At 34.3% G+C, this 15,868-nt stretch overlaps 1 protein-coding gene across 3 annotated transcripts in view; it reads left to right on the plus strand.

Annotated features, from left to right (window-relative positions):
• Nucleotides 1-15,868, plus strand: part of RELCH (RAB11 binding and LisH domain, coiled-coil and HEAT repeat containing) — an 89,870-nt gene that overhangs the window by 12,832 nt on the left and 61,170 nt on the right. For all 3 annotated transcript variants that reach the window (XM_016223520.2, XM_016223522.2, XM_016223521.2), the window contains exons 3-8: nt 7,430-7,501; nt 7,613-7,668; nt 7,768-7,881; nt 13,120-13,323; nt 13,429-13,520; nt 14,116-14,409. In XM_016223520.2, the coding sequence (XP_016079006.2) occupies nt 7,430-7,501; nt 7,613-7,668; nt 7,768-7,881; nt 13,120-13,323; nt 13,429-13,520; nt 14,116-14,409 (832 nt within the window). The remainder of the gene's footprint in view (nt 1-7,429; nt 7,502-7,612; nt 7,669-7,767; nt 7,882-13,119; nt 13,324-13,428; nt 13,521-14,115; nt 14,410-15,868) is intronic.

Raw genomic sequence — 15,868 nt, forward strand, 5'->3', positions numbered from 1 at the left:
TCAGCCCCTAACTTTCTCTTCCATTGGTGCTGTGAATGTCTGGCTATGCAGTTTGCTAAGTTCTTATAACCAACCATTTACAACCATGTAGTTATAAAACTGGTGTAAAACAACTTTCAGTTAGCCAGAGTTTAGTACAAAGTTAGTTGGACCTTGGCCTTCTCATTCCTTTGACCCTCCAAACCAGGGCTGATATTCAGGTGTTGTATACCAATACAACTCTACTGATTGTTAAAATTGATTGAAATACTTCCACACTGGTTGTTGAATAAAACTGTCTTGAGTTTCCCAGGTATTCCCTAACCATCACAGCATCTCTCCAGAAACTTCTGACTTTCTTATGATCCAGAAAAGAAAGGGTTAATGCTTGGTACATCAGGGGCCCATTTCAAGAAGAAGACCAACAACATTCTTTCTGGTTGCTTGGTTACTCATTCTAGTCTCCTTCCCTTTCCCACCCTCCCACAAATTCTGCCTTCTGAGCATCACCGTTGGATATGTAGAGACTTGAGAAGACCAATTTGTATCTTGTGTTCTGCCCACATCAAGTGAGGCCAATCATAATTCTGCTGGGGATCCACTCTGGAATTACCAGTGTAGCAGCACTGGCTCTTTAAACGTCAAATGTCTGGTATCTTTCTGGTGCCTCAAGGCTGCAGTTATCTACCACTGAACTCATTTCTTGAGTGCCTCGTAGGAATTGTAGTTTTCATAGGACATTGGCTCAGACAGAGATGGCAATAGCAGGCAGCCATCAGTTAAGTATTTTGATCTCCACAATGGTGGACACTCCTGGAACAAGAGAGATGCCACATGGGAGAGATGGAGCCTGTGGAGTCATTGTAGAGTCAGGGAATACCCATAATGTGGATTCTTCTCTTGACCAACTCTGTTGAATTTTTCTTCCATTTACGGGGACGTTTGTTAAAACCTACCAAATGCATGGTCATGAATAAAAGTGAGTGCTAATTTTTATGTAGCATCTGCTCCATTCTAAACACTATCCTAAATGTAGATTAACTCATTGAGTTATAGAATTATCATTGTCCTCCCCAGGGAACTGTGGCACTCAGAGGGATTATTTAGAACTTTAGTGGCCGAGCTAGGGTTCAAATGCAGATAGCCCAGCCCAATTGACTGTGTCATATGCTACCTCTTAGCGTGAAGGATGAGGTTTGACCTGATTAAAAATGACATTCCCATATATGATTTTCATTCATTGCTTGAGAATGAAGATATTGAATATTTAAAAACCTTAGACAGTGTTATATGGGTTAAAAACGATGTAATTGTTTTTAGTTCAGCAGAAGCTAAGAGAAAATTTAGCAGTATAAGAAATAGCAATACCATTTGAATGGGGATGTTGGTGGAAGAGTTTAATGTGGCTCTGTATCAAATCATGATTTGTCATAAACATTATTGACAAATGTGTCAAAACAGCAAATCTCATCAGTAAAAACTAAAAATTAGCAAGTCAAATGGAAATTATTTGAATAATTTTAGGACTAATTTATCCTATTAATTCATTTTAGGTAGCATTATGTTATATATAATTATATAGTAAATATTAGATATTATATTTTTATGGTATATATTAAATATTAAATGTGGTATTTTAGTTTACTAAGAGTAACCAGATGTATCTTGTTTTGTATATTGTATTATTCTTCAAATGGTTCCATATTAGAAAAAAACTTCTACCTGGAAAATGGTGATATAATTATTTTATTTTATTTTTTGCATTTGAAAATCTAAATTTTAGATTTAGTCAAATTTAAGAGGTTCATCATTATTCTCATTATGTAGGTATTTTAGTATTTCTAATTAGGGGAAACATTGATTTAAAAGAAAATGTTGACGAAACAAACTAAAATTAGAATGTTTTAAATATGTGGTAGTTTTCACCTTATATTTTTAATCTAAGGATTATACTTGGTCTCTAACTGGGTAAATAAAATAATTTTTGATTACTATATGATGCTAATATATTAGTAAATACTGTCTTTCATCTTCCTTGGAAGAAGGAAGAAAACCATGTTATTCTCAGAGAATGGCTTTCAGACTTTTAGTGCTCTTTTACTGTATATAGCCTCTTATTGAATCAAATGTGTGATATGTGGTGAAACTTTACGAAAAAGTTTTAATTAATCACAATTTCCATTTTCATAAAGATTTTTTTACTCTTGGCTAACCATTGGTAGTAACTTAAAAGCTTATATCAAAAGACCAGTAATCTAAAAAGGTCATTATTCTGCTGTCTGTCATTGGATCACATGTAAACCTCACTGAGAAAGAAAGAACAAAAATCTCTTTATTATTTTCCTATACCAGTCTTGGGCATAAGGAGGTTATACATAACATAGGTATTGAGTCCATTGGCTCACCACACAAATGTAGAGTCTGCTCCAACCTTTAATCAGCTATTACTGTTCATCAGACAATAGATAGATACTATATTTGTTTTCAGCCTCATTCTTACCATTTTTTTCCTAAATTTAAAAATCTGATTTTTTCCCCCAAGTCTGTATAGGTGTTCCTTCAAAAAGGAAGAGATCTGCAAATAAACAGCTGTTTCTTGAGCACCTGCTTTGTGCACCTCTTAATTTTTCAAGTTTTCTTTGAAATACAGCAAGGGTAATCTATAGTCTAAATATTGGGATTGCCATTCTTTAATTTATTTTGAATATCTGCTATGTGTTAGGGCTATGTTATACACTGGATATAGAAATATGAAATACATAGTTCCTGCCCTCAAGGAATGCGTACTGAAACATGTCTATATCTCTAATGCAAATAAATGTTCAGTACTTTGGAAATGGTGATAAGGACCTGTTAGTTTTAGAACCAATAATATTCTTGTTTTAGGTTCACAAGATCCATTTTTTAGCATCAGAGCCTGTGGCTCTATTTATTCTCATATCTCTAGCTGTTACTGTATTATTTCTCTAGTTTACACCTTAACTTTCATTTTGGGATCTAGAGAACTACAAAACTGTGCCTTCTAATTTGTAGGAAAGACATTCCTTAATGCTGGCAAAATCAGTAATGTTTCAGATTCATTTATTCATTCAACAAATATTTGAGTGCTTACTCTGTATTCAAGGTATTATGCTGTTCTGGGAGCAACAGTCAGCAAAATAGACATATGAAGCCTTTATAAAGCTTAAATAATCTATTAGACATTCTAGAATAACATTCAGATTTTTGCCTATGGGATAACCCAACCCTGTGCCCTGGGTAGGAAGCAGCATCAGCATATATATCCAGCTTTACCAGGATTAAATACACCTGTTTGTCTTTTTATTATGTATTTCTCCCCTGGTACAGATCTTTGTACTTCCTTTTAGCCATACTTTTTCTTATTTTCAACCTTACTTAAATCTTATGATTTTGTATGATTTAAAATAGGATGGATGCTCCAACAAGGCTTTAAAGGCAACAAGCCTTTAATATGGCTGTAGGTTGTTGTAATTTATATGATAAATCATAAATGTCTGAATTAGGATAGCTGCAGAGACAACTGAGATGAATGCTTATTTAGGGGCTTACTGAAGGGTTGGAATCAGTACGGCCTGGACATTTAATGTGGGAGTAAGCACAAGGGATAAGTGAAGAGTAAGCTCCAGGGTTCCTGTCTGAGCAGCTGAGAACATAGTGAGTGGTGTCATTAATGGAGAGAGACTGAAGGAGGGAAAGGAGAGCAGATTTGAGAGGAACATGGTGAAATTCACTTAGATGGGATTGAATTAAAAACTTATGAGACATTCCAGTGGGCATGTCCAGGTGGTAATTAGGTAGGTCTGTATCCTGGGGAAAAGGTTTAAAGATTTCTGAGTCTTCAGAGATTGTGATAGTTAGACCATAAACATGAGTGTCATCCCAGCGGAGAACGTAGAGTAAGAAAAGGGCCAAGGATGACACCCTGAGAAAACACCAAATTTGCGATAGATGATAGCAGAATCTGTATAAGAGAACTTGAGCAGGAGGAACAGTAATGGAAAGGATATTTTTCTTCTCCTCTGGCCTGTCTTGCTCAGTGGTTAGAGCATCAGACTGTGGACTGCAGGGTCCTGGCTGGATTCCGGCCATGGCATGTACCTCAGTTGCTCAATCCAAGGCCCTGGTCGGGGCTCGTATGGGAGGCAACCAACTGATGTGTCTCTCACATCAATGTTTCTCCCTCTCTCCACCCCCCTTTCCACTCTCTCTGAAAAGCAATGGAAAAAGTATCCTTAGGTGAGGATTAAAAATATTTTTTTTTCTTTTAAGGCTTGGGGAAGACGATTCCCTCCCCCCCATTATGGTGAATGTGGAGAACTAAATATCTACAAACTGGGGATTGCATCTTGCTTCCATTCACTTATTTCTCACTATCTACCACGTCATGCTTAATAGTACTATGCCTTTCTTAATTCTCTAAACCCAGGAGGGTACTGATGGTACTGTCTTGGGATTTCAATATTATTTTAGTAATAGATTTTTATTCTAACTCATAGTTTTAAGAGAATTTTTCCTTTTCCTAGAAATATTTGTGGAATAATAAAATAAGTATTAAAGACGGGGAAGTATTTTATTATGAAGTCAGATCACTTTATTCAGAAGAAAGTGGCAGGGTTCTTGACTCAGCCCTATGAGTTTGAACTCCTCAGTAGTGAACAGGAATGGGAATAAAAATACTTGACTGAGCAATGTCATGGAAAAGGTCTTCCAAGATAATATTTTGAGTTTTGTGCCAAAATGAACTAAGACTAGCAAATATTTCAATATAATATTAGTGGAATATTAAGTTGAGAGCATCAAAGGATTGGTATATTTTTTCTGCTTTGAAATTTAATACTTCACCTTTGGTGTTTCCACAATCAGCGGTACATCTCCCAAGTCATGAGAACATGATTTTTTAGCACTCAACTACCTTGATATTATATCAGTATTATCTGACCCTAGTTGGGAAATAACGGTTTCAACTAATCTGGAGTTGCTTATACCAACTTAATCATTAATATTTTGGTAAGATTGTAATATGCATTATTAGAATATATTTCCATCTTTGCAATTATTACTTTAGTTCCAGTAAAATTGCACTCAGCAGTGTTGGGCTACTATAGGGTTGGGATGGTGGAGTGGGCAGATTGGTCATTGGTTTGTATAGTGTTTTTTAAAAACATACACATCCTCAAACATTTTTATAAAGAATTATAATATTTGAAAAATTCCTGAAGGTTGTTTGGTACAATGTAACTTTTCACATGATAATTAAGAGCTTTAAACCAATATTTTTAAAATAAAGAGACAAATTAATATATGTGTAAATATAGCTGTTCAGACCTTTCTTGTGAAACTTGCTCATGTAACTGCGGTTAATTGATCATACTGTGACTTCATAGAGATGTGCTATCGCTTGAAAGATATGCCTCTATATTTTAAAGTCTCTATTGTATATTAAGAAACATGCAGCAGAGTGAATTCATTTTGATAAGCACTGTCTTTTCAAAGCAGTGGTAATTTTAAATGACATTTGACATTGTATATGTAGATGTGCATAAAAATCTGAATTCTTGCCGTCTGACATGGGTTTTTCTGGCTTTCTGTGCCTTGATCATTTAGTGTTTGCTCTTGGTCACCTAAACTTTCACCAGTTGAATTTGAGTTTCTCACAATTTGTGTTTTAACCATTCTTTTCATTTATTTTGTTTCATATTTCTGTCTCTGGTGCAGGGCATTTCTGATCTGCAATTGTTCTGCAATATGTCTTAGTAAATTGTGATACTGAAAGCATAATATGTATACTCATTTTATTTAAGGTATAGTTAAGTATTTTTAAATAAAAATCAATTACCTAGAGTTTCAAAATTAAAAAAAGTAAACCTATTCTGTACTTACCTTACACACTAGATGTGTGCAGTCTAACTTTAAACACAAGCTCTAAGAGTTTCCAGAAGTGTAAGCTTTAGGGAAAATATCTTACCTTTGTTGCACAGAAATGTTTGCAGATCAGCATTGCTGACTACCACAAAAGAAATAGTACATACTTGTCATCTGATTTTTAGTTGTGCTTCCATGTTGTTGCAGTGAAGTTCTGTGCATCAAAATAATTGGCCCTCATGTACTAGATGTGATTCAGTTACATCTTAAGTTTTTAATGAAAATATGCAAACTGAGTGAATCCTAATTTTTCCATATATTTTTATAGCTTTGTTGTCTCTGATAGCATCTCATTTGCCATCTTATTTTTTTGTTTATTGTTCAATCAGGAAAGAATTGCATAGTTAAATTTTTAAATTTGCTAGTTTTTAAGCAGAACTATTTACATACTATAATTTTTTAATAGTCAGTTGTGACAAAGATGACTTCATTTTCCTAGAGGTTTACTTTACTGAAATGGCTTTATTTATTTATTTTAGAGAACTGTTCATATATTTTAAAGAAAATTCCCAGTTAAGACACATACAGTTAAACCTTGCTCATGATGAAACATTTAAAGAGCTTATAAGAATGTTTCCTCAGTATTAATGTTTATCTTATAATCAGACTCTGGTAAAAGGAGAAATTTTTGAGTTTCATTAGTACCTGCTAACATAAACAAATATTACCTATTTGAGGAGTTATCAGAAACTTTGAAATTCTAAATAATTCGAGTTAGTATCCTTAGATAACTACATTTTTAGAATTGTATACAATCTTTTGCTTTAGAATGACTTTAATTAAAATGAAAAGACAAACTATTTCTACTCTTTGGCTTAAAATGAAACCTATGATAAACCCTTAGAAATTTTTTAAAAGATATATATTTGACATATCTATACTTGTTCGTAAAAAACATACACTTCTGTGTAGAAAAATCTATAGACTTCCCAACAAAATATTTAACAAAATATTTAAGCTGTAGTCTTTCAACATTTTAATGAAGGGATATATTCACTAACATTTTTGTATTTTGATTTATAACATTATTCTAGATAATGCATTAAAAATGCCTTTTTCTTTTTAATCTAGGGTTTTCTTTAAGTATATTTGCTTGGAATTCATCTAATTTTTATCTTTTCCCCTAAAATTATATTACCTAGAACATTTCATTGCGTTTTCTTACCTAGGCTGAGTGAAACAGTAGCACCCAGATTACTAATATTTTTATTTACCTAGATGAGAGTATGCCATAGATTTCATTTTTAAATAGAGCTATTCCTTGTCAGACAGCTAGAACATTTTATCAGTGTCCCCTGAATTCTAAAACTATGGAAAACATTCACCAGTTTGCTTGCTAATCAACTCTGCTGCATGCGTTCACAAGTTTCATAAAGATTGCATGCTTTCTGTTTTCAATACAAACTGTATTTTTTTTTCATACCCATCCTTGCTTTTTATTTTTTTATTTTTGTTTCCCTTTTCTTGGTTGGATGCCTGTGTGTGTTTATTCCAAATCCCTGTCCAGTCCTGGAGTTTGAACTACGGAAAGCCAAGGAGACCATTCAGGCCCTTCGAGCCAACCTGACAAAGGCTGCAGGTGGTGTACATAAAATTTTTTGAGACTTTTCTTTCTTTGACAATGTAGAAGTAGCTGAGATATTTTCAAGTGTAAAAATAGTAAAATATTATTTATATTTTCTTCCACCAGAACATGAAGTTCCTTTACAGGAACGAAAAAATTACAAATCAAGTCCTGAAATTCAGGTGGGTGAATGACAGCTCTAAAAGTATCATCCACTTAAAATGGTAGCACAAGTATTGAAGGAGGAAAACTTATGGTATTTTATCTTATTTTGCCTTCAGGAGCCAATCAAACCTCTTGAAAAGAGAGCTCTAAACTTCTTAGTCAATGAATTTTTATTGAAGAATAACTACAAGCTTACATCAATAACCTTTTCAGATGAAAATGATGATCAGGTACAGTTACTTTTTTAACAGTGATTTATTTCCTTTTTAACTTAAAATGTCTTTTTCTCTTTTATTTTGTTTTTTTGTTTTTTAAATTTTTTAAAGTTATAGACATAATAAACTTCTATAAGGCTAGTTACCAAACACTGTATTTCCTTGCCTACCCAGTCTAGTATTCTATTGACCTATAGATTTCTTCTTTTTACATGAAGACTTCTCATTCTCTCCAGGTTGCTTTTTACGACTCCCCAGTAACTATATATAATCTACTCATATTTTCATGTATTTATAGATTGTGCTGTCTTGTTTTGTTTTCCCCCCCTTTAAATATTTACTTGATAGCATGGGTTAATGTATACTTATAAAAACCCCTTCAATAGCACTATAATAATTAAGATGATAGATAGCAGCCATTATGAGAATATTTTGAGTAAGAGTATGGATATAAGTAGTGTCTGTTTGAATAGGAGCCAATTCTAGAACCTCATGATTTTCCTGATAAAATCTTATAAGCCAAGAAATGATGGCTTTTTTTAAGTGTTATCTCTCAGTTTTGTAATATTTTGACTTCTTAGAGCTAATAGATTATTTTGAATCTTGCATCTTAGGAAAGTAAATACTAGAGAGTTCATTTTGAAGAAATCAGGAGGCCATCATTTTAAGTCAGGTATATTCCATTGGTCCATAAAATATCCCGTGGAGCGTTTAACAAAAACAGACATTCTCAAAGGGAGATAGCAGTTCAGTTACTCCTTCAGTTATTCTGCACAACATTTCTATATAACATACAGTAATTCTACATAAATTTTACCAAATCAAATCCAACAATATGTAAAAAGGCTAACTTATCATAATCAAATGGTTTGTGTAAGGTTGATTTAATATCCAAAAATCAGTCACCGTGATTCGCTATATGAAGAAACTAAAAGAAGACAATTACATAATCATCTCAAAACATGCAAAAAAAAGCATTTGACACAAATGTCCATTCCCTTTAAAAATTTTAAAGAAACTAGGAATAGAGAGGAATTTCCTCAACCTCATAAAAGACATTTATGGGAAAGCGATCACTAACATCATACTTAAATGATGAAAGATGAGGGAAAAAGCAAGGATATCTGCTTTCACTACTTCTGTTGAACATCATACTAAAGATTCTAGCTTGTAGAAGGCAAGACAGAGAAATGAAGGGCACACATTTTGGAAAGGAAGAAATAAAACTGTCTATTCACTGATGACAGGATTGTATGTGTAAGAAAACCCTATGGGCTGTTCCGAAAAAAATACTAAAACTAATAATTGATTTTATCAAGGTTGTAGGATACAAGATCAGTAAACAAAAATCAATTGTATTTTTGTATGCTAGCAACAATTAGAAATGAAATTTTTAAAATGCTATTTACCAAGTATCAAAAAATAGGAAATACTTAGCGATAAATCTGATAAAGGCTTGTACACTTAAGAAGACATAAATGAGATTTTGTGCTCACAGGTCAGAAGATTCGGCGTTGTCACAGTGTCAGTTTTCCCAAATTGATTTGTATTTTCAGTGCAATCTCAATCAAAATCTCACCAGCATTTTTCATAGCTATTAATTAGTTTATTGTAAAACTGATATGAAGCCCGGCTGGGTGTGGCTCAGTGGTTGAGCATTCACCTAGGATCCAGGAGATCACGGTTTGATTCCTGGTCAGGGCACATGCCCGGGTGTTGGGTTCAATCCCCAGTCTGGGGCATACAGGAGGCAGCCAATCAATGACGACTTTCTTATCATTGATGTTTATCTCTCTCTCTCTCCCTCTCCCTTACTCTCTCTGAAATCAATAAAGATATATTTTTTAAAAATAAAATAAAATTGATATGGAAATGGAAAAAACCTAGTACTATAGCCAAAAAACTTTACTAAGGAAGAACAAAGTTAAAGGACTCAAACTACTGGACTTCAAGATATTGTAGTCGAGGCAGTCTTTTTGGCATAAAGATAGACAGATAGATCAATGGAACATAATAGAGTGAAGAGATTGACTTACACTAGACGGTTTTTTGATTTCTGACAAAATGCAAAGTAAATTTCGTGCAGAAAGTATAGTTTTTTTAATAATTGGTACTGAAACACTTTGATATTTATATGCCCCCAAAATGAACTTCAAACCATACCTCACACCATATACAAAAATTAATTCAAATGGATCATAGATTTAAATGTAAATTCTAAAGCTGTAGGCTTCTAGAAGAAAACAGGAAAAATTTACTGCAACCTTCAAGACCATGGTGTTTTTCAGCAAGTTCTCAAAAAAATTAATAACTTCTGCTCTTTGAAAGCTACTCTGAAACAAATGAAAAGATAAGCCATAGATTGGGTGAAATATTTGCAAGTAACATATCTTATAAAGGACTTATATCCAGAATATATAAAGAACTCTGTAAATGCAATAAGAAAACAATTCAATATTAAAAGAATGGACAAAAGATTTAAACAGATGCTTCAATAAAGAACATATATCGCCCATCCGGGCATGGCTCAGTGGTTGAGCATAGACCTAGGATCCAGGAGATCGTGGTTCAGTTCCCAGTCAGGGCACATGCCTGGTGCATGTAGGTGGCAGCCGATCAATGACTCTTTCATCATTGATGTTTCTCTCTCTCTCTCTCTCTCTCCTTCTCTCCCTTCCTCTCTCTGAAATCAGTAAAGACATATTTTAAAAAAAGAACATATATGGATGGCAAATAACACATGGAAAAGATGCTCGTCATCTGTAATCATTAGGGTAATGTAGATTATATCACAATGAGGGACCACAACACACTAATTGGAATGGTACAGTTACTTTGGAACACATTTTGGCAGTTTCTTTAAAAAGTTAAAACATTCACCACCAGTATGAACTGATTATTCCATCCCTAGATATCACAATCCAAGAAAAATGAAAGCATATGTCCATACAAAGACTCCTATAAAATATTAATAGCAGCCTTATTTGTAATAGCTAAAATATGGGAAACAACCCAAATATCCAAGAGCACGTGATTGGATAAAAAAATTCTTATATCCTTACTGTGGAGTACTACTCAGCAATAAAAAGGAATGGACTACTGATGGATACAACATAGATCTATCTGGAAATCATTCATTTGAATGAAAGAAACCAGGCTGGGTGCTTACTGTATGATTCTGTTTATGTAAAATTTTAAGAAATGTAAAGAAAACAGAACAGTATTTGCCTAGGAACAGAGCAGGTATGAGGAATAAGAGGGAAGGATTACAGAGGGGTCCAGGAAAACTTGGGGAGTGAACAGTTCCATTTTCTTGATTGTGGTGATCTATTCGGGTGTATGCATGTCAAAATTTAGTGAATTGTCCATTTTGAATTAACTTGTGGATTTATTTAACTTGTACAGTTTATTGTATGTTTGTTTTTAAGAAAGGCAGTGGAAGTATACATCAATAACCTGTTCTTTAACCATTAAGCAACATTTAGTGCTAATTTCAGTTGGCCTGAAACCCATGCTGTCTAAAGCCCTCACTCCTCACGCTCAGGCCAAGACCTAAGACTTTTCATCCTGTTTTATTTTCTGTCAGATGCCCCCATTTAATCCTCTTAATGGCACTGTTCTTAGTTGGTGTTATCTCTTGTCTCTCTGACTAGGTTATAAGCTCCTTGAGGTTAAAATAACCTCTTGTGCATCTCTCTATTTGCACATATAACACACTCAGTAAATACTTATTGGTACAGTTTTCTCATTTTTTATCTCGTACAGTCTTCGTCACACTGCCCTTTGCTTCCCTCCTACCAGTTCTTTTATGACTGATTTATTTCCTATCCTTTCTGTTGTGCTGTTTAAAACTTTCACTTAATCATAAATAAACTTCGTATATTTTCAGCCTCTCTTCAGAATGTCATTTTTGCCTTAAATAAAACTTGTCTGTTCACTGAGGACCCTGTTTCCTCTATTTCCCAAGTAGATGGTGGTGAATTTCACAGTCTAATACCAGACACTGCCGGGCTCCCAGCAACATTGCTCTGCCTCCCACTATAGGAAACTGCTGTGCTCCACTGCGACACACTGAATGTGGTCACCATCTTACTCCCGCTCCGTCTGTTTTTACACCTTTTTATCCGCTTCCCTAGTCTCCCCTTTTCCCCATCAGTCCTCTCCTGCCTTCTGCTTTTTGTTCCTTTCCAATTCTAAACATGTAAGTGCTCTCAGCTTCCTTTTCAGCGTACCTTCCGCCTGCCTCTTCACGTTGTCTTTTGCCTGTTCATTTTTGGTTCCTTCAGAGCTTTGTGTCGTCGCTCAATCTTCCCCTTGCTTCTGAGAGAATTAGCTCCCTTATGCCTTCATTGCCATCTGCTTCATAAATACCTAAACCTTTTCCAAGGAAGCGCGCAGGTCATCAACCTCCAGGAACCTTGCCTGACCCCCGCCTCAGGACAGAAATTGACTCCTTTCTCTGAATTCTTGACAGTTCGTCAATCATAATATGTGTGATGCTTTAGATTCTCCCTCTGTCTTTATGTCCCTATTCTTTAACCGTCTGATTCCCTGAAGGGCGGCAATATCTTGCCTCTGGTTCTAAGCAAAGGGTAGATATCTAATAAATACTGGATGGATATAGATGGATAAATGGACATTTGAATAATATTGTAATATTCGTTTCATAATTTTTAAAAGATTAAATTTGTTTAGTTCTTGTTGTAAGCCAAGCACTGTATTAATGCCTTAATATATCTTTTATTTTATCGGTAATAATACCTTAAGAGAGAACTATTGTACCTGTCTCACAGGTAACCTGTTCAAGTTTCAAATTAACTTATAACAATAATAATAAGTGGAGACATATATGAATTTTGTGCTTGGGTCTGACTTTCTCCAAAGCTCCCATTTTTAATACCTATCTTTTATCTGTCTCAGATTTAACCTCAGTAATAACTATTCCCATTATTCATTAAGCCCTCAAAGGATTGAGAGTATTACATTTAGAACATTCAAATGAGTTTAAATTATAAATAATAAGATATCAAATTAATACTAAATTCTAATGTATTAGCAGACAAGAGAATGGTAGGGCAATGTATTTGCATGTGATTTGATTACTCTGGAACTTTATAAAGCTCTTTAACATTATAACAAAAGTATGATTATGTTCTGTTTTTAAGACATTAGCAATAAAGAGTAAAATAAATCTCAAGTGCAGGGTAAAATTGCCTCCAGGATTTTTTTTTATATTGTTATTTTCTCTTTTAGGATTTTGAATTATGGGATGATGTAGGGTTAAACATTCCAAAACCTCCAGACTTACTGCATCTCTACCGAGATTTTGGAAATCATCAAGTGTCGGGAAAAGACCTTGTAGATGTGGCCAGTGGCGTAGAAGAAGATGAATTAGAGGCACTTACACCAGTTTTAGGCAACCTCCCTCCAACCCTTGAAACTCCTCAGACTGTAGAGGTGAGAGATAGTAACTAACAAGTCAAGTCCACAAAAAGTATTTAAAATATGTAAAAGCATACTATGAGATCTTGAGGTTCTTTTTTTCCCCCCTTTTGATTTTAGAACTCCTTGCTAGTACAGAAATTAGAAGATAAAATTAGTTTATTAAATAGTGAGAAATGGTCTTTGATGGAGCAAATCAGAAGACTTGAAAGGTTAGTACTTAATCATTTCTAAAAAACCTTAACTTTATTATAAAATTGTGTAAATATACAAAATAGCACTTCAGTTGTCAGACATAATTTTTCACATTATAATACTTCTGAAAGAAAGTCTTGTAATTGCTTTGTATATTTAATATGTCCTTTCCCCCCCAAAAAATTATTAAACCAATGTAGCGACCTTATAATCCATTATGTCTTGGAACCAAGGAATAAGATATTTTTTACTTCCCCTGAGTTAATATTAATAAAATTCACACTAGAGTTATACAAATTTCTCATTCATTGTTCATTTAATTCTTATAATACTCCTGTGGGTTGATGGAATTATCTGTCTTTGCAAATGAAGAAACAAAGTTAAGTGTTAATCCAGAGCAATTTATAAGGCCATTTTTATGCTGCTTTGGTAAAAGTTTATAGCTTTTAGGTATATGAAGCATCAGTATGTATGCTACAGAAAAGATTAATCAGTTGCCAAACCATTTTCTATTATGTTACACTTTAAGGCACCAAACCCATTATGAGGTTTATGCTATTCCCAAAGTTTTTGAAAGTACACTTGTCTGATAATTTCTCTTTCTTTGTACAGTGAAATGGACTTTCTCAAAAATGAACACTACGCTATCCCAGTAATTTGTGACTCTGTTCAACCTCCTTTGGATCATTCTCTTCACAAAGACTCTGAAGACAGTGGTCAAAAACCAGTTATAAATAATTCAGATGAGGGGAAAAACAAGGATATCCATCCTTCAAAATCAGATGAAGTTGATTCCACTGTTCCTAAAGAGAATTTCCCAAACTCCTTACCCAGGAGAGAAAGAGAAGGCATGCCATCTTCTTCTTCATCAAGTAAAAACACAGTCCATTTTGATAAACCCAATAGGTTAGTATGCATCCTTTATTTTCAAACGTATCTTTCCGCTCTTCAGTGCATTGGCAGACTAGAAGAGCTTCAGTTTTTACTTGAACTACTTTTGCAGATCAGATGCATTAATTTTTACATTGCCATTAACACATAGCAAAGTACATGTCACAAAAAAGGGATATCAAAACTAATTACTAAGATAAAGTATATTAAAGGGGCATAAACCATAAATGGGGCAGGTTCTATCTTAGCTAAGTACTTAAATGTGTAAATGATGTGCATGTTACTACGTGCTGCAAACACTTTTACCCAGTGCTTTTTACCTTTTCTCTATTGCTGTTATCGTCAGACTCAGAAGAGGTTTTGGCACTGCATAGTTGCCTGTGATAAAGAGGGAATAGTGTTTACTCCTAGTTCTTTTTCCTGTGCCTGCTTCTATTACTAATAATGTATCATTAATAGTCTCTTAATTCAGTTATTTAATTTTTATTGGGTCGCAGTGATTGAACTCAGATGGCAAAAGCATGGTCTCTACCCTTCATGATTGTGTTTTCTAGTGAAAGAGACGAAATACAATTTAAAAATTGTTTAGATTATAATGTGAAAAAAATTTAAGAAAGGTCTATTTATTGAACTCTTTTTAATATGTTAGGCACAGTTCTAAATGTTTGTGTACACTAACTAACTTAATCCTCACAAACATCCTATGCTGCATTGTGAGTCTCAAAGTCAAGCCCTCCTCCTATTGAGCAGAGGGATAGTACACCCAGCCCTGGGATTGATAGGAAAGCGCAGCTTATGGGTAGGTACTCATTGTTAGGGAGAAATGATTGATTGGTTGGTTTTTAAGCAGAGCTTTCCACTCATGAACCACAGCTTTTTGTGTACCTACTAGGTATATTATTTCTTTAGATATTATGGAGCTTACAGAGTTGAAATAGTGCATTTATTTTACTATGGATAAGATATAGTCATAAAAATTCTGTGTTCTGATACTCAACAACAATGCCATTTGTAGCACTTCTTCACTGGTAGTAATACTTTCATTATCTTTTGATATTCAAAAGCCACTCTCTGGAGAAAGATGATTGTTAAATTTGTTCAACTAATTGTTTTAGCTCTTAACTATGTGCCAGGCAATGTTAACAAGGAATATAATGGTAAGCAAAATATATGGAAATCCCCTCAGTCATGAACCTTACAGTATGAGAGAGACCTACAATCAGACAATAAAGTATGAAAAGTAGTAATATAAGAGAAGTTCAGCTTGCTGTGGGAACATACAGTCAGGGCACCAAACTAGTTGTCAGCAGGGACAGTTTCAGGGAAGAAGTGTTATCCATCCTGAGACCTGACGAGTAAGTATGAGTTAGCCAAGCAAAGAGGTGAGAGGAAGAGTGTTCCTACCAAAGCAGAACAGCATATGCAAGGAGACGGTGCTTTGGGGAACTAAGAAGAGTTTAGTGTGGTTTAAGCA

Source organism: Miniopterus natalensis, chromosome 7 (genome assembly GCF_054644295.1).
Source record: "Miniopterus natalensis isolate mMinNat1 chromosome 7, mMinNat1.hap1, whole genome shotgun sequence".
NCBI lineage: Eukaryota > Metazoa > Chordata > Mammalia > Chiroptera > Miniopteridae > Miniopterus > Miniopterus natalensis.